Below are 19,341 nucleotides of genomic sequence, written 5' to 3'. Positions count from 1 at the left end.
CATACGTACAAATCTTACTATCTGTCCACCACCAGTCTCCATTTAATTCATCATCATCTCAAGATGGGTAGTGCAGGTGGGTAGCAGCCAGTAGTAAATAGCTGGCACATTGCGACTTCATCTTCTTATTCTTGGTATGAAGATCATCATCTGAGTACGTAAATCGTATGTACGTGGAAGTTGGGGATTTACCTATGGATTTACCTCTCCGTTTGGTTTTAACGTTAGCGTTTATGAGACGACAGACGTGTGGTTTGAGAATTCATAAGACGATGAAGATGAAGCGGAGATAGATGACCCCTTTGAATCATGGCTGCTCTCTCGATTAAAAAACCACCGTTTAACATGTCTAATCTGATGGATAATAAAGTGTACAATTTACACGGAAGATATTAATTAATTCTCGAGTTTTTAAACCCACAAGATTTATACTTTGTGGCAGCCTTCAAAAAGTGGAAGAAACCTTCATGAGGCATTTTTTCTGGCAAAAATTCACTACATTACACTTCACAAATTATTACAATTACGCAACTTCCCAAATTGTGTTGTACAAGAGGGTCTGCTGCTGCTGCGTCTCATGCATGCATAATAATATATTCCGAGACTTGTGCATGAATCAACAATGATTTTGAAATGAATGAATCTGAAAAATAAATAAGCGATGCATGTAGCTGAGAAGTGCTCATTTAGTAATGAATTGAGTAACTGACATTGTGTTTGTCTTATAAATTATAAAGCGTTGGAATTTTTAACTGTGTGTGGCTGCTGCGGGGACAAGAAATAGTTGCAATGCGTGGTCTAAGATATTGTACTGTGAATTACCAGTGGGGTTTATGCATGTAAATATGTAGAAGCATTTAAGACGCTCAGAATTGTCCATCTACTCCAGAAGTTGACAATTGCTATCTCATAAGTGACTGACTAAAGGATAACTTTAACGCGGTTTTCATTCTAGGTCAGTTATCAGCGAAATATTAAAGACGCAATAAATATTGAGTTCAAAAGGTTGTCTTGATGCATAACACAATCTCTGAAAATAGTCCAGTTTCTCTAATAATCATGTATGAATGACAATAATGGTTTAATTTCTCAACATGATTTCACATTTATTCATTTGTCGCATGATCAAATATTTCTCCTCTGATGAATGTGTGTGCACTGACAATTACAAACTGATTAGCACCCTTGACCGAGTCACAAAAACAGAATTTGCACATACGTATTATGTACATACGTATATGTAGATCCTAAGAAAGTGAATAAATGATATTGTTCTGTCATCTTTCTTGATTTGAAACGCCAATAATTAGTAATTACCATCACACTAAATGTCACCACCTCACAGTCATAGTTCGAAGAATATCAGAGAACAAGTTTTGCACGACGACCTTGCATTTCTAGCAAAATTCACTTGAATTCTATATTCATAAGTAAGTAGACTTGACGATGATTGGATGGTTTTAGGGGTGTCTCACCATTACTATTACGCCATAAGCACGTTGCCTGTTACATTTAACTCGTTTATACCCGCTTGCAAACACCATATTAATAGTTATACTAAGTTAGTTAGTGCATTGGGTAACCGAGTTAAGGAGATCAATATTGAAACCATGCTGTTAATATGCAATGCTTAAAGATGCCATCATATTTAGCATTTGGTTCACTTTTTCTTTATGAGACGACCATCATCCGACAAATCCAGCCAGCCAAATATATAGATACACCTTTTCCCTTGCTGCTTTCTTTCTTTGCGTGTATTCCTAGTCTGCCAACACTTAATTCTCGCACAGTCCGAACTACAGATTAATATTTGTAGTCTGGATCCAGCTGGAAGGGTTTGTTCAACAACCCTCCCACGGCAAGGTCACGGCAATATCGGTATCGTTAAACTTGGCTGGTGAACCGGCACAAATTCAGTTCACAAAAAGCAAGTGTGTCCAATTTCAGCAGGTCTGGACTTCTGGACACGGACAATAATTAATTTCTAGTCAAACATATTATCTTAATGTGACCTTCACTGCCATCGTAGAGAAATAAGTGACTTATCATATTCGCAAGTTAGGTAACAGTGTGTACGTCGGTGCTATAAAATGTCTCACGTTATAAGATCCGTCCCTTCCGTAGCTCGCTGGCTCCCTTCGACGTCCTCAAAGTATTTACGAGTAAGGTGTACATATGCGTAAATAATTATAGCAATTTTACGAATATAGTATTCACTTGGCTTTATCTGGATATTTATGTTCAGATTGGCCACCAAATCGCGTGTAGACGAAGACTGTCCTCCAGATCCGTTATTACTGTCATTGATGTCCACCAACGAAATTTTGCGTTCAATAATACATCCGTGCACTCAAGATGTATTCATTCCTCGGGTGGTCTACGAAAAGAAGTCATTCCTTTCAAATTGTCAGATATTGGTGAGGGGATCAAAGAAGTTACTGTGAAAGAATGGTAAAAATGAGTTATGATTGATGAGATATTGCAATTTCGACGTATGGGTTTTTACATATGAACTGATTGAAAACTAGGTTCGTAAAAGTAGGCGACAAAGTGGCGCAATTCGACCAGATATGTGAAGTTCAGAGTGACAAGGCATCGGTAACGATTACATCACGATATGATGGCATTGTTACCAAGATTTATCATGAACTGGACGCAATCGCACTGGTTGGATCCCCTCTGGTGGATATTGAGGTTCAAAGCACGGAAACAGTTTCCGGTAAAATTATTTATTACTCAATTGTTCAGGTGAATATTTCTGACAACATGAAACTAATCATCTTAATGTGTGTTGCACGCAGTTGAGCAGTTACAAGAGGTTCAAGAAGGTGACGCGATTCAAATCGGCCGTTCCGATTCCGACGACAGTGTGAGTCTTCCTCCAGCATCTTCGTCAGGCGAGAAGGCGCTGGCTACTCCGGCAGTGCGAAGGATTGCCAGCGAGTACAAAGTAGATCTGAAGCATGTGCAGGGAACCGGAAAGGATGGACGTGTCCTAAAGGAAGATATTTTGGCCTATGTCAATAACACCACTGCCCGTTCTTCCCAAGAATCTCCAAGACCTGCTGTATCAGCTCGTGCCCCTTCAGCAGCAACGATCGCTCCTCCCACTCCTGCAGCTATACCGGTACTTCCCCCAGTTAACAGGGCTCAACCTGACAGAAAAGAAGCCATTAAAGGATACACTCGTACCATGATAAAGACTATGACTGCTGCTAATGTGAGTTGATACTTGTAAATATAATAAATGTGACGTTTAAGCTGTTGCAACTAATAATCACTGTAATCTTGTTAACAGGAAATTCCTCACTTTGGTTATTGTGATGAAATAAATGTCCTCGAGTTGGGCAAACTTCGCAAAGAACTGAAGACAATGGGGGAAGTTTACAATGTTAAAGTAACTTTGATGCCACTTTTTATGAAAGCAGCTTCCTTGGCCTTGTCGAAGTTCCCCATAATCAACTCCACCCTAGACCTGGCTAATGATGCTATCGTGTATAAGGTATACATCAAGAACAATTGGTATAATATTTAGTTGTAATCTTAAATTTTACTTTCCATATTGACGTAGGGTGCCCACAATATTGGTGTTGCAATGGATACAAAATTAGGCCTGGTTGTACCAAACGTGAAAAATGTTGAGAGCAAAAGCATTTTAGAAATCGCCATCGACCTGCAAAACTTACAACAGAACGGCCAAGCTGGGGCATTTAAGCCTGATGACCTCAAAGGAGGAACGTTCACTATATCCAACGTTGGATCGGTACGTACGACAACTTCAAATGTTACAAAATGCATCATGGCGAGTAGCTTTAATGACATTCGCCTATATATAGATTGGGGGGACTTACACCAAACCAGTGATTCTTCCCCCGGAGGTGGCTATCGTGGCCATGGGCAAAACTCAGGTTTGTGGATCATTTAGTATATTTTACATTATACTCACATATCGTCATTAACTGTGCGATAATCTAATCATGTTTTGTATGCAGGTTCTTCCAAGATTTGACCGTGACGGGAATGTAACGGCTGCTCACATAATCAACGTGAGTTTCTCGGCCGATCATCGCATCATGGACGGTGCGACGGTGGCACGTTTTTGCAACTTGTGGAAATCCTACTTGGAACACCCATCCTCCATGCTTCTGTATCTTAAGTAGAGCTTAGCGTTATAGAGTAGAAGAAAAGAAAGAGATCAACTATATATTTGCTACATAGAAGAGAGAAGACATTATCCCTTAATAATAGAGTTAGCCAAAAACTCCATAAAAAATATACACTTCCAATTTTAACTGGATTAACAAAGAACAATAATAAAACCATGACAGAAGAATTATTAAATCAATCAAGACATGCAACTGCATATAACATGTGGACATATCTTCTTGTTAACGGCCTTTTTCATTGCCCAATTTAATTGCTGAATTGCATGTCTTCTTATCAGAGAGGAAGTTCGTGTCACTGGACTTCTTTGATCATCTCCTCCTCTGAATGGGCTTACCAATTTAATGAGTTCAACTAACTGATATTCTTTTATACACATTTTTCATCGATACCACGCAGTGTGGTCCACACAGCTTTCTCCAATCCCGACTCACAAATTCTCCCACAAGGAGCATTAGAATTTGGAATGCATATATAAAATCGGTGACAATAACTCTTATCTCCGATTCGGGTGTATGCCTCTCTCTCTCTCCGAATTATTGGCAAAAGCAGCCGGGAAAGAAGGGATCGTGTGACTATACATACGTGGGACGAGATGAGGAAGGAATTCGGTGTTGGATTTAGATTAACCTCATCTCGTCGTTTACATTGTATTATTCTAATCAGCAGCAGCATCACTACATGAACCCTCCCGTTTTTGCACACTCTGATTTTATCATGTAGCAGGATTTTTACTGTCTGGCTTGCATTATTTTAAACTGGAGTGCTCATCAGAGCAAAAAGAGTGAAAAAAGTTGCAGATTCTACACATAATCCGTGTTATCACCCTTCCCAGTTAGTAGCCAGGACATAATACCACAAACCACAACTTATTTTACATTTTATTCGGTGGTGCTATCGAGAGGCAGTAAGTATTAGTTTACATACATTTTATTGAATTGAGTCTTCTGCTGCTGCACTGCTGGATGACGAGGCGTGCATCATAACACATCATACACGTCGCTTTTTGTCAGTAAAAAATTCACATCACTGTGACGAGCCAGATGTCAAGGAGTCTCCGAGAAGGAGAACAACTTGCCTGGTGAAAGCAGAATTATTAAAGGGTTGCGAGATTCCGGGCAGGAGGATTCTCCCCTGCTCGCCTTCATTCACCTGTCACCAGGCACCTGCTGCTCATCAACGAAACAAACATTGTTTTTTTTCTGTTTTGTTCTGCCCACTCGGCTCAAGATTTTGTTGTGTTCTAGTTCGTTAACTAAATTTATTGATTGGTAAGCGAAACAATAAATGGATTATTCAATGCTTTTTTATGACACATTATTATATGAATAATAATAAATGCACATATTAATTAACCTGGTATGAAAATACAGTTTGTTTGTTATTTATTTACAGGATTTTTTCCCATTCTTCTTGTTGTTTCCGGTGAATGAAAATTAATTGACAATTGATTCGGTATTATTGTGAGGTGACTGAATTCGTGGTACTTATCAATGTGTCGAGGAGAAGAATAAGTTACTCGAGAAGGTCAAATATTTCGGAGAACAATGTCCTGATTGAACTGGGAGTCGTTTTTATTTTGTGAGACGAAGGTACGTTTTAATTACGTAGGAGGAAGATGGATAAAATAAAGAAATACTATTTTGGACTAAACTGATTGATACTTTTGGGGAATTTTTATACAGATTTTCTATACTTTCACTTGCACGTGTCAAAGGAGGACGCTTTAATTACCTTGACTGATCATGAAAATTTTAAAATGCTGACGACGTTCTGAAAAATAGCCCCCACTAAATCATCGATAACTAAGCAAAACTTATTCGACCTATTCTACGAGTCTTCCTGAGAAGAAAATTGTGTTGTTTGTCTACTCGTTCAAATTATGAGTGATAATTCTACGCGGATGATACCATCTTCGGATAGAGTTTTAAGAAGTAGTACAAAATCAAATAGGAACCAGAAGGGTGGCAGCAACAACTCTTCTGCACCTGAACCCAGGAAGATAATCGACAAAGGTTCGCCTAAAATAATATCCACTCCCACCTCCTCATCCTCCTCCTCTTCCGTTGTCAGGAGAAGGAAAAGGAAGGGTAACAAGAGTATGGATCATCAGGAGTTGGGGGATTACACCCCAATCACCACTAATGGCCCACGAAGTGGAAGTTCATCACCGGTGGATGATGACGATGACGATGACTTATCACCATCTAGAAACAAGCTTTATGACATGAATGTGATCAACAATGGAGAGAAGGCGCATTTGCTAATGGAAGATTCTCTGGATCAGCATGACGAGATAAGTTTTCAGGATGCAAAGCCAAAGATGGAGGAGGAAGAGTCATTTTGGTCCATCATGGTCCAGGTTTTTATACCATTTCTTATCGCTGGAATGGGAATGGTGGCAGCCGGCGTTACGTTGGACTTGGTTCAGGTTGGAATAAACCAATTATTGATAATGCAATTATTCACAATCCTGGGATTATTAACAGAAATATTTATTTTATTGATACAGCACTGGCCAGTTTTCAAAGAGGTGCCCGAGGTGTTCATTCTGGTTCCAGCGTTACTAGGACTGAAGGGCAACCTAGAAATGACGCTTGCATCTCGCCTTTCTACCCAGGCCAATCTTGGAAATTTAGATACTGCAAGATCTCAGTGGCACATGAGGTAGGTTATTTTATGACAGTCCTGAGCTTATTCATTTAATTAACTAAATAATTTAAGGCCAAATTATTTAACGTATGTTTTTACTTTTAGTGTTGGGAATCTCAGCCTAGTTCAAGTGAGCTTAAAAAATATTCTAATTTGATATGAGTTGACCTTTAATTTTTCTGGAAAAATATTTTCGTCGTACAGTGCCAAGCCATTGTTGTTGGCTTTTTAGCATCAGTTGCCGCAATAGTGCTAGGTTGGATACCTGATGGGCACTTCGATATGGACCATGCTCTGATATTATGGTATGTCAAGAATGCATTTTCTGATAAAATTTTCCTTGATTATTTTGAAGAACCTGTTTTTCTTAAATAATGACAGTACGAGTAGTGTGGTCACAGCCTCTATAGCAAGTTTTGCTCTAGGTATGCTTGTAAATCAGGAGTAAAAGTTGAAACAAATTACATGTTTGAATGTGTCAATTATTAATTCAAATTTCAGGCCTCGTTATGGTTCTGGTGATTATTTTGTCGAGGATGTTTAGAATTAATCCTGACAATGTTGCCACTCCTATTGCCGCTAGTCTTGGTGACCTTACAACGCTCGCTTTGCTGGCATTCATATCGAATTCTGTCTACGGAGCAATAGGTTCGATTTATTTAATTGATTCGTATATAATTCAAATAAAAGAAATATTCCATAACGTCTAATTTTATAATGTAAATTTTGTTTCAATCCTGTAGGCACTCACAAGTGGTTGTGCCCATCAATTCTTACAGGGTATTTGTTATCTATGCCGTGTTGGGTCATCCTCGCGAAAAGAAACAAGCTGACAAAGATGGTGCTCTATTCAGGCTGGACCCCTGTGCTGAGTGCCATGATGATTAGCAGGTTTGGATATATAAGTTGATATACTTACTGTCGAATTATAATTACAAGTTTACGTTTTTAACATTTAGTCTCTTTATTCTTTACACAGCCTCGGTGGACTTATTCTAGACTTCACTGTTAAGAAATTTGTGGGAGTGGCCGTGTTTCAACCCGTGATAAATGGGGTCGGCGGTAACCTGGTGGCTGTGCAAGCTAGTCGCATATCCACATCGTTTCACTGTCGGACGCCATTAGGGGTTCTTCCGAGCAGTGTTCAGCGAGTTTGTACCAATCCTTGGAATGCCTTTTTCGCCAAGGGTACTCCATAATTATAACCGCTCCACCATCATTTGCATTGACCAATGATTTATTAATGCTTAATCTCTTGTGTCATGATAGGTGGACATGCAATGACTGCTCGTGCCCTAATTTTAATGGTTGTACCTGGCCACTTAATTTTTGCATACACAATCAGCTATATTCAAGCTGGTCATACTTCAATTACACCAGTTTTTGTTATTTTCTACTTACTAGCAGCCTTAGTTCAGGTATTACCAAGATTCATACTAATGTTTTCATATTTCAGTTGTGTGACGCTGAGCTGATTCCATTTTTTGTTCTCTGTAGGTTATCCTACTGCTCTATATTGCGGAAGTCCTCATACAGTACTTGTGGCTGAATAAAATAGATCCTGACAACTCTGCAATCCCGTATCTGACGGCTTTAGGAGATGTCATCGGTACTGCATTGCTGGTAAGCCTACTTAATTCTCAATTTATCCCTGTAAAAAATTGTAGAAATGAATGTTTGTACATATAAAACTTGTGCACAACAGGCATTGGCTTTCCTCGCATTGTACGCCATTGGAGACAGGGATTCGGACGTTGGAGATTAGTTTCTTCAAGGGTTACGAAAGTATAAAAGCAAGATCCTGTTACCAATCTTTTAAAGATTCAAAGTTAACTATTATCGAGATTATTGAATCCTGGACACAAAAATTATTATGTCACCTTCATTGCTCTTCAACCTCAACAGTTTGGGTGCAATAAAATTAACAATAACATAGGTAGTAAGTAGTTAGTCCTCTAAGGAACTATAGATGTACATATGTACACATATGCATTTGTTCGTTTGCCAAACATTTGGCAAATGCGTGAAAATCTCAACTTCTAGTAATATAATGCGATGACAGAATTTATTAGGTTATTGTAAATTGTTGGCGTGCAAAAAAGTACTTTTTTAGTATTCCTGTTATTTCCTAAACGGTATCGTTCGTTGATTTATAGTTATATGCATTTAGTTTTTAGAGCAGAATCCATTCAGTAGATTCTTTAAACATCAGAGAAATTATTTGTATAATTATTATTCAGTTGTGGTGCTAATGAACTGTAGTCAATTTTGGCCATTGTTATAAATATTATGAATATTTGCACGAAATGCCAACGCTGAAAACGTAAAATATGCGTAATGCGTACAACAGCGTATAGAATGATTACTGTGATGCGCGATGCCAAGTAATATGTAATAGTGAGTAATACGAATGGGTCATAATAATGGGCTGCAAAGAGTTGCTTGTGTAATATTTAGGAGGAATCGTCTCGTTACTTTAATTCATTCGACATAGTTCCATAGACTTCAGTACTAGTACTTCTAAGAATTGTCAAGTGCCTTGTACGAAACAAAAACCGTACAGTTTAGACAGTATAATAACAAATAATTGTACAAAATTCCCTTTGCACGCAAATATACAATCATCGGGATTATGTGTGTGATAAATTATTCAACATTGTGACCTGAAGAGCGTGCCTCCTCACGGTCCAAATTTCTAGTCTTAAAAGTCTTTTCTAGCTAGAATTGTTTATAAAAGTAGAACAATACACTCTCTCGAGAACGCTTCTTGGTGCTGCAGACAACATTTAAATATAGTAAATGCAAATAGAGTATAGAACATATAAAGACCTGTATCATTACATTGTAGCAAAATTATGGTAAAAAATAAATGATCAGAAGCACAAACGAAACAAATACAATCTTCAGGCATTCCTTTCGGACCATAATCTACATCTATAGATTATACCTACATACTGAACATTTAGCGACGACGATATATAAATCATTCATACATTTTATTATTATTTAATCGGTCAACATTTCTTGTCAATTAGTTTAATTTGTACTGAAACGAACTCCTCCAAAAGTTATTACTGACAGAATATTCTTAGTAGAGGACGGCGGAGACGCGTATTTTTTCATATTCTGAACGTGTAAACGACCGTGGATTGGGTCATTGGGACAATTATCCAAGTTTAATACGTTAGATAACTGTCCTGACACGTGGATGCCCATACATCGAAAACCTGGGTCATCTGCCGAGTGTCAGGGTTTCTTAGATCCTGTCAATTAGCCTTTAATGTATTACTGCCGCTGGTATGGCTGGCTATCTATATGTTTATATATGACATTGTACGAGAAGTCTGACTACCTCACAAGGTACATACAAAAAGTACATATATGGAGATGACGAGAGTGGTGGGATTGTTAGTATTATTATTCTGCTCACTGGGCAAAGGAATGGTGAGCGGCAGGGTGTGAAACAATTGCGTCGCAAGACGATAGGCAAGAAGTGCGATTCATCGACACGGGTATAATGTCGCCAGTGGATGAAGGTGGCATACCATTAGGAATTTTTGCAGCTGCGGCAAGTTTCACAAGTGATTCAAGGCTCTCCTGTAAATAAACAAGTTTTGTTAAAGTTGTTTTAAATTAGTGTGAATTTTTGTTATTGTTGTATGTTATAGAAAAATACATTATTCAATTCTAAATTAGTGCAATGTACTGTTTTACCTTATCCAAGTGCCGAGCAATATCTTCAAAATGAGTGTTCACAATGCGTGCTTCGTCTGACGTGATGAGCTCAGCATCGTGTTGAGATTGCACCGGAGGTGGAGTTCTGGTTTGTCTTTTGGGGTCGCCAGACAGTAATGAATGTACGTTGGGAGAAGAAACGGGACTATCTTGTTCGTCAAGGAATCGCTCCATAAAATCCCTAAATAAATAAAGGTATTACCCGAATTAGTCCTCATGTGCATATTTTAAACATTGTGGGTCAATTTATTTATTGAATGTCATGTTGACTTACGTTGTTCCTGGATGCAATGTATATTTCTTTTTTTCTAATCTAGACTTATTTGCGAATACGTCATGCCGTTCCGTCTTTTTCCACAAGTAGTAAAATTGAACTAATTCACTTACTGATCTCGTTCGCACCTGAAAATCAATTGTTATACACTGTAAAATCAACAGATATGTAATCAATTAATAAATGTGCACACCTTAGTTTGTTGAATCATATTGAAATCTTTCCCAAAATAACGTAACCCTGCTTCAAAATATCTACACTCTTCTTCAGACCACAAGCTCATCGTATCCACAGAAGAAGCAATATTGACTCGCTGACGTCGGATCGCTTCTTCACTATTATGCCCGCATTGTTGAAGTAGATACAGAGCCTGGAAACAAGAATCGTCCAATTAGATATATTAATGTGACGAACTAACCATGACAGACGAGATAAATAATACTACATACTTGTTCGTCATCTCTGACATGTGAACCGTGTGGTATTGCGTTAACATCGTCACCCAATAAACTATTATGAATTTCATGCACCATGGCGAGATACTTGCTTAAATTAGCTTCGCTTGTTCCGGATGGGTCCCACAACAATTTGTCCTCGTTTTCATATGGCATAGCGTCGCCATACTTTCGAACACCATCCGGAATAACAGCTTGATAATCTGACCCAACCATAATCGTCTAAAAATTACATGAAAGAAAATCTCAATTAATAATCTCACCACAAGGTTTATGAAGAGACTAGGTAAATGAATTCTTGAATCAAAAGCTAACCTTTTTCCAGTCATCTTCTTCAGGACTATAATCGCCATCGTCCTCTTCTTCCTCGTCCTCACTTGCTTGTCTTGATCCGGCTGAAATTACAAAATCATAAATTAGAATAGACTTATTATGGCGAGGTAGAGTATGCAAGGAGTCTTTAAAAAATTACATCTTAATTGGCGAGATCCACTTGGAGCATTAGGATCATCTTTGTACAATTCGTGGAGTAAAGATCGATCTTCTCGATGAATATGTGTATCCGCTAAAATCACTGGCTTCCGTTCATCCTCACATTCATTCTCTGGAGTTTTCTCTTCTTCCTCCTCTTCCTCTTCTTTTAGCACGGTCTGATTATTCTCCTTTAAAGGAACAAACAAAACAATGGTTATGCGCGGTCGTTAATAATAATTCAAGCTTCATGTCTCTGTACATATGTAAGTTATACAAATTTAATCGTATTTATTCTTACATCATCTGGTCTTCCCTCGTTATCGTTCTCATCTGCTTCACCTTCTGCTTCGCCTTCCTCCTCCCCCTCTTCTTCCGTCTCTTCGTCTTCTTCATCTCCTTCCCCACCAGCTTCCTCATTGTAGCCATACATTGACAATAAATCTTCAATTGGAATATCTTTATCCTATGTAAAATACAAATTAAAGTTGATTTTGTATTAGTTTAAACATTTTTATGATCCAGTGAGTGATATGCGTACGCAGACATTCTAAATAATAATTCCTCACCCTTTCGAGATCGCATATTTCATCCTGTTCACCATCGTTATCCATGGCTTCTTCCTCATCTAGAGTCCGTTCATCGTCAAAGTCATTAACCATCATTTCTGCAGTCGGTTCAAAATCTTCGTCCTGAGCACTTGTTTCCATTTTCTCGGTCTTTAATCATTCAGAGAAGATATAGTAATTAATTATACAGTTATACCTATTTATGCACACCACAAACGTAATCATTGGTATCGAATTCAAACTTCTTACCTCGTCCATTATTATATGACTCGCTCCTGCTTTTAACTTGGACCGGAACAAATTATTATTGTGTATTGTTGCTGCTTTAAATGTCAACTTTTTGTAGTTCTATCTAAGTACAATTTGCACAGACCGTCTGTTGTCAAGTTATTTAAGGCTTTTGTGGAAACCTAACGAAATTTCTATCGAAATGTCGACCTATCTTTTGTCTTTCTTCTATCTTGACTTTATAAAAGTAATACAAAACAATTAAACAAGAATATGTTACTAAATCATATCACAACGCTGCCTGAGAAATAAATCTAAACAAAATAAGAAATATATACTTTAAAAAACTAAATCATACATGAACTACACACTTATCTTCAGTCTGTCCTCCTCCTTCTACCAAATTTCTTACATCCACCCCTACTCAGGTTTCGTCATTAATAATCTACTAAACTCTCAAATTCGTCCTGCGCTAAGTCAACAAATCCCCTAAAACTATACAAAGTTATTCTCCCGTGTTCAAAAACAACGTCGTCGGATGATTTCAATTTACAAGACGCAGCAGATTTCGGCGACTTGCAAACCGCACTCGTCCATCTGCTGCATTCCTATAAACAGGGGACAAATGTCAAACGATAATGTAAACAAAACATAAACAATGAATGAATGAATAAATGAATGATGTGTCACTCTTAATCAGAACAATTTTAGAGAGAATTAAATTTTGTACCCCTCCAGCAGTCGGCATTTAATTATTATGGTCACCACCACTGACCCTGCGTTTCCCCATCGTGTTTTCCAATAGAATTCAGAAGCGATTTTCAATTAAAAAGTTTACAAAACTTAAAAACACACCAAAGCGTTCAACGCGTGAGTAATTAGTGTTTATTTTAAGAATCCAGTAACTGGGTAGTTTGTGGCTCAAGTAGTGGCAACGAGTGATAAAAAGTAGTGGAAAAATGATTAGATGATAGCGAGTGGGATGACGAGGGGATGGTTTTGTGGTAGGATTTGAAATACTTGTACAATTTTGAACTACCAAAAAGTTATACACTGCTTCATACACTCTGCTTTGATGATGATGATTCCGAGTTTACTTGAAAACCCAGTTGGCCATGAGAAGAGCTAGATGGCTCCTAAATTACAAATGCGTCCCACCGAGGAGAGTAGTAGTGCTTTCTCCTTCTGAACTCGTCTCACACACACGAACACACTTTTCCATCGGAAAAAAGTTATCTCAAACATGATATCCACATGATAACATTAGCATCATTTTAATTTTAAAATGTTATAATGGTAGTAAATTATATGTGATTTTAGACTGGGCTAAAATTATTATGTTCTCAAAAATGACTGGTCTCGAGTATAGAAAAGTCTATAATTTTGTCTCAATAAACAGAAACTAGACTTTATATATACGTAGCTTAATCAATAAAATTGCCAATGTAAAATGGGCTATATTAAATTTAATCTAACTAGGTTGATTCTGTAGCTGGCATTACATAATAATTATTAACCTAAGGAATATAGAATAATAGGAATTCATTCATTGAAGCATTTTGTAATAACATAAAAAATAGCATTATATCTCCGTAAAAATCGTAAATTGAGTAGGAAATTTTTCTAATATGATATTTCTATTTGAACCTATATTCCCGAGAGTGTTATGTCATTATTCCGCTCCATGAATGGAAAGTATCTACGTATTTTTTAATTGTTTTGTTAACGATTGTGCAGTTTTTCATGCTTTTGTATAGTAAATTACTATTAGTAATATGTACAACTGATCCTATTTGTATCCAAAGTTCCTCACCTAAGATGAGTCACCTTGATTGTAACTTTTGGAAAATAACATTTTTTGGTAGTATGAAATTTCTATTCGTTATTTCTCAAATTTTTCGCATTTCATGTAGTCGGTTGCTTGGGCGAGTGAGAGAGAAAAATCAGTCAGAGTGTAGAGGAAGGAGGCGGCAACGTCATACGATTCATTTTTAACTGCATCATCATCATTGCTCAGTTGCTGAAAAAGAGGAAAATTGCAAATCGTGCAAATTATAATATTACCTCTTTGATTTTTCAAATTTTTAATTGATTTTACAATTCATTCGTGGAGTAAACTGTAGGTAAGTTAATTTCATCACCTGACATTTTCCACCTGCTTTATTCTTTTTGTTTGATTATTAAAGCACTACTTTTTAGAAACCTGTCTTTGGTGAATCGATCGAGATAATGGCGGACGTAACAAAGAAGGCCCCGACGGAGGACGTGGCAAAGTCGAAGGATGATAAGGACAAGAAACCGGATAAGGATAAAAAGCTTGAACCTGAAGAATTGAGTGAGGAGGACAAATTGTTACAGGTACGTGATTAGAAAGCAATTCTAAATAATCGAGCTACTTTATTTACTTGACACTACTGAATGCAGGATGAACTGGACCTTTGTGTTGAGCGATTGCAAGACCCAGATACCAGTTTGTACGACGGTGCTTTGGAAATTATGCGGGCACAAATAAAGGCTTCAACAACGTCAATGACCTCTGTTCCAAAGCCATTGAAATTCTTGAGGAAGCATTATCAAACCATCAAGGACATTCATGCCAAAATTGAAAACCAAAAAACGAAACAAAATTGTGCTGAAATTGTGTCCGTATTGTCTATGACTTGTACGGAAGGAAGGGACTGTCTCAACTACAAACTTTTTGGAATTGAGGGCGAAATTGGAGAATGGGGACATGAATATGTTCGTCATCTATCTGGTGAAATTGCAGAAGAGTGGTATGTATAAAATATTGGTCAATTTTGGAACGATTCTGACTTAACTTAATTTGACATATAAGTGACACGTTGTACAAATGTTTAGGGAGACCAAGGATCTAGAAAAATCACGCAAGGATAAGCTACTTGTTTTGGCGGAAAAGATAATTCCTTACAATTTGAACCACAATGCTGAAGCAGAAGGTATTTATATTTATTGAGAGTTTTTATGTACTTCGTAAGGTCAGATTCTGATGAATAATTCAATTTTTTAAATTTCAAAGCGTGCGATCTTGCAATGGAAATTGAGCACTTGGAATTATTGGAACGTTTTGTTGATGAGGACTCTCATCTTCGAGTGTGCGCATACATGACAAGCTGTGTTGCCTATGTTCCGGATCCTGAAAATACGGAATTGCTCAAAGCTTCTCTTAGAATTTTCAAAAAGTTTGGACAATGGCCACGAGCTTTAAGAGTTGCGATGCAGTTGAACGATGCGACATTGGTCGAAGGACTTTTACGTGATTGCACTGATCCGTCAGTTAGAAAACAGTTGGCTTTCATGATTGGACGTCAACAGGTTAGTTGTTTTAACTAGTTGCTACTCAGATTCATAATAATGATGTAATCCATTCAATAAGTATTGATTTTTTTATAGATTCATACAGAAATTCCATCTGAAATTGAGCAGCAAGATGAATTAACCGAAATCACAACGAATAGCCACTTAAACAACAACTTTTTAGCTCTTGGTCGCGAATTGGATATTTTGGAGCCTAAAACGCCAGACGAAGTTTACAAGACTAATTTGGGTAAACAATATTAACCCTTTATTTAGTAAAAATTAGAGGGAAATAAAGGCAAAATGCATTGTGAATTACTTGTATTAATATGAATTACACTTTTTCTTCAGATGGCCCCAAGACCACCTTTAGCACTCAAGTTGATTCTGCACGACAGAATTTGGCAGCTTCATTTGTTTCTGGGTTTGTGAACGCTGGGTTCGGGAGGGATAAGCTTCTCACTGAAGATGGAAATAAGTGGTTATATAAGAACAAGGAACATGGCATGCTGAGCGCAACTGCTTCGTTGGGATTGATTCTCTTGTGGGATGTTGACGGTGGTCTTGGCCAGATTGATAAATATTTGTATTCGGCTGAAGATTACATTAAGGCTGGAGCTCTACTTGCGTGTGGAATCGTAAATTGTGGAGTTCGCAACGAATGCGATCCAGCATTGGCTCTCCTCTCTGATTACGTTACTCATCAAAGTCAAACAATGAAAATTGGATCCATCTTGGGATTAGGATTGGCTTATGCTGGAACTAAACGAGAAGACATTATTTCTTTGCTAAGTACCGTGGTTCTAGATGGGAATGTTGGAGTTGAAGTCATGGGACTTGCTGCTCTGTCATGTGGCCTTATTGCTGTAGGAACATGTGACGCAACAGTCACCCAACTCTTGCTCCAATGCCTTATGGAGCGAAGTGAACTCGAACTGAAGGATCCGCCAGCCAAGTACATTGCTCTCGGCCTTGGTCTCAACTTTTTGGGGAAACAGGAGCAAGCAGAAATTGCCCTCGTGTCCCTAGAAGTAATTCCCGATCCTTTCAAATCAATGGCAATGACTTTAGTTGAAGTCTGTGCTTATGCTGGGACAGGAAATGTTCTGAAAATCCAAAAACTACTCCACATTTGCTCAGAGCACTATGAGGCTACTGCCCAAGACTCTAAAGCCAAAGATGACGACAAGTCGCGGAAGGCCAAAGACATGAAAGCTTCCGCCAAGGACAAGAAAGGTTCGCCATCGTCAGATGATAAAGAGAAGCCTGGAACTTCAGCTTCTAAGGACAAGGTGACGAAGGAAAAGGAAGCGGTGCCTGTGGATCTAAGTACACAACAGTCTGTTGCAGCAATGGGAATCGCGCTGATTGCCATGGGTGAAGACGTAGGCACTGAAATGGCTTTCCGGTCATTTGGACACCTTCTTCGGTATTGCGAACCTGCCATTCGCAAAGCTGTCCCTCTAGCTTTAGCCCTCTTGTCCGTATCCAACCCAAGACTGACCGTTTTGGACACGCTGAGCAAGTTTTCACACGATATTGACAGTGAAGTTGCCCTCAACTCTATCTTCGCTATGGGAATCGTTGGTGCTGGAACAAATAATGCACGCGTAGCAGCAATGTTGCGACAACTCTCTCAGTATCATGCAAAGGACTCCAACAACTTATTTATGGTCCGAATTGCACAAGGGTTGGTTCATCTGGGAAAAGGAACCATGAGTTTGTCACCCTTCCACTCGGACCGTCAGCTCATGTGTCCAGTTGCCTTGGCTGGTCTGCTAAGTACCCTTGTGGCATTTTTGGATGTGCGTGGAACCATTTTAGGAAGAGGTCATTACATGCTGTACTGTCTCGCTACTGCCATGAACCCCCGGATGCTGGCCACTTTCGATGAGAATCTGAAACCCTTGCCTGTTCCAGTCCGTGTGGGTCAAGCTCTGGACACCGTCGGCGTTGCAGGGAAGCCCAAGACCATCACTGGATTCCAGACGTACACGACTCCGGTTCTCCTTGGACATGGTGAAAGGGCTGAACTCGCTACGGAAGACTTCATACCATTATCCCCCATCTTGGAAGGTTTTGTCATTCTCCGTAAAAATCCTGAAGCCAGCACCTAAATCGATCATCTTTGCGGCATAATCCTTTTTCACAATATTCATTGTATTTCATTTTCATACACTGTATTTATATAATCACTTTTGTAAGATGTAGCTTATCAAAACAATATGAAACTCAATGTGTAATGTCAAAATTAATTTTGTAGTGAACTACATTCAGCAACAACAATAAATAACATCGCATCTAAATCATTGTTTATGTACATTGACCATCAGACGTATTTCTACGAGCTAAAAAATTATTTAACTAAAAGCCGGATTTATATAAATGCTATCTTAATAATCATCATTGACGTCATTCGTGTCGGACTACTGCATAAAGTTCCATGTTAGGTTGCACATTTTCATGCTACTTGACGCATCATTTTTCTACATTTTTCACAGACATGTTTTCATTCGAACCGTGCGTCACGTGGTCATTATTGTCAAACTCGTACTAAGTTAATGAGCTCGTTCTCTCGTGTTTACATCATCAATACGTTGCAAATATTTGCATATCGTATCGCATGCAAATTTCCATATCGCTAATAAAACTCTAAGCTGGATATTAGGTTTTCTATTTTAAAACACCATAATTTCCTCTCAGCAGTTCCGCTTGCAAATATGAGCCAAGTTTCAATTGGAAGAAATACATTTATGTAAAAGGAAAGAAAAGGTAACCGGTAAACAAAATGTCGATATATTCCTTCGATAAGGAGAAAAAATGGCATACAATTATTCTCGTTCATTTACTTGTTCATTTCTGAATCAACAAATTATGTACACCGCATTCTCATCCCCTTTGCGTAGTTTCTCATATATATGAATTACATATCATGCTTTCTCTGCTAGTTTAGCCCATAAAATAAACTGCATGCATGCATGAGGTACATGTTTATCTAATTCCGTATGAAAAGTGCAACCTTTCTTCTAAAAAATAACACAACTCGCATGAAACTACTTGAAATATAGTTAATCACATGGGTAATAAATAAGTAGCAAAATTACTAATTAAAAACCTCAACCACTGACCTTTTCATGTATTTATCTTCTGCTGTAATTGGAATTTCCTCTTTCACCAAAGTTATATATTATTCTAATTGTGTTCATTTTTAATCTTTTTTACATCAACATTTACCTCATTGCTGAAAAAAACAACTCAATATGTAGTTTTGCCAGCCAGACTTTTCTACACCTCATAATCGCAATAATAAATAATAGCAGTTATGCAAACCTACGTGTGTACCCACCCAACCCAAACCGAAGTAATTTGTTGGAAAAATTTATACCTGGCTGTTGAATACTCGTCTGAAAGATCTAGGTACGTAAGCATTGTGCATTAATGCACCAGGTAGGTTATGTATACACTACGGGAATACCTG

The 19,341-nt window shown here is 38.1% G+C and overlaps 4 protein-coding genes across 7 annotated transcripts; 3 read left to right on the top strand and 1 right to left on the bottom strand.

Moving 5' to 3' along the window:
- The first annotated feature begins 1,693 nt into the window (after positions 1-1,693).
- LOC110850802 (lipoamide acyltransferase component of branched-chain alpha-keto acid dehydrogenase complex, mitochondrial) lies at positions 1,694-4,351 on the top strand. Its single transcript, XM_022098373.2, has 8 exons — positions 1,694-2,162; positions 2,246-2,451; positions 2,529-2,719; positions 2,802-3,220; positions 3,299-3,502; positions 3,572-3,763; positions 3,837-3,908; positions 3,993-4,351. The coding sequence occupies exons 1-8, from the start codon at positions 2,091-2,093 to the stop codon at positions 4,158-4,160; spliced, it is 1,524 nt and encodes a 507-aa protein (XP_021954065.1). The 5' UTR covers positions 1,694-2,090; the 3' UTR covers positions 4,161-4,351.
- A 369-nt stretch (positions 4,352-4,720) lies between these two features.
- On the top strand, positions 4,721-9,702 carry LOC110850801 (solute carrier family 41 member 1). Its single transcript, XM_022098372.2, has 13 exons — positions 4,721-5,435; positions 5,560-5,756; positions 5,850-6,595; positions 6,677-6,831; positions 6,922-6,946; positions 7,021-7,121; positions 7,198-7,241; positions 7,318-7,464; positions 7,560-7,707; positions 7,796-8,004; positions 8,086-8,234; positions 8,314-8,439; positions 8,522-9,702. Exons 3-13 carry the CDS (start codon positions 6,047-6,049, stop codon positions 8,579-8,581), a joined length of 1,713 nt encoding a protein of 570 aa, XP_021954064.1. The 5' UTR covers positions 4,721-5,435; positions 5,560-5,756; positions 5,850-6,046; the 3' UTR covers positions 8,582-9,702.
- On the bottom strand, positions 9,259-13,633 carry LOC110850803 (mesoderm induction early response protein 1). Its single transcript, XM_022098374.2, has 11 exons — positions 13,279-13,633; positions 12,570-13,156; positions 12,321-12,470; positions 12,053-12,217; positions 11,753-11,942; positions 11,596-11,675; positions 11,275-11,502; positions 11,019-11,195; positions 10,826-10,953; positions 10,531-10,732; positions 9,259-10,413 (listed from the first exon to the last, which is right to left on the bottom strand). Exons 2-11 carry the CDS (start codon positions 12,576-12,578, stop codon positions 10,243-10,245), a joined length of 1,500 nt encoding a protein of 499 aa, XP_021954066.1. The 5' UTR covers positions 12,579-13,156; positions 13,279-13,633; the 3' UTR covers positions 9,259-10,242.
- An 881-nt stretch (positions 13,634-14,514) lies between these two features.
- On the top strand, positions 14,515-18,169 carry LOC110851201 (26S proteasome non-ATPase regulatory subunit 2). 4 transcript variants are annotated; one of them, XM_022098878.2, is made up of 7 exons: positions 14,515-14,671; positions 14,748-14,906; positions 14,973-15,322; positions 15,408-15,505; positions 15,586-15,881; positions 15,960-16,113; positions 16,215-18,169. In XM_022098878.2, exons 2-7 carry the CDS (start codon positions 14,778-14,780, stop codon positions 17,978-17,980), a joined length of 2,793 nt encoding a protein of 930 aa, XP_021954570.1. In that variant the 5' UTR covers positions 14,515-14,671; positions 14,748-14,777; the 3' UTR covers positions 17,981-18,169. The 4 variants fall into 4 exon arrangements, with proteins under 4 accessions (XP_021954570.1, XP_021954571.1, XP_021954572.1 ...); XM_022098879.2 differs by having other exon boundaries at positions 14,523-14,671; positions 14,735-14,906; XM_022098880.2 differs by having other exon boundaries at positions 14,526-14,667.
- Positions 18,170-19,341: the final 1,172 nt, after the last annotated feature.

Source organism: Folsomia candida, unplaced genomic scaffold (genome assembly GCF_002217175.1).
Source record: "Folsomia candida strain VU population unplaced genomic scaffold, ASM221717v1 Fcan01_Sc006, whole genome shotgun sequence".
Taxonomy (NCBI): Eukaryota; Metazoa; Arthropoda; class Collembola; order Entomobryomorpha; family Isotomidae; genus Folsomia; species Folsomia candida.
The sequence above is the reverse complement of the archived record's forward strand: the minus strand, read 5'-3'. Positions and strand labels throughout refer to the sequence as shown.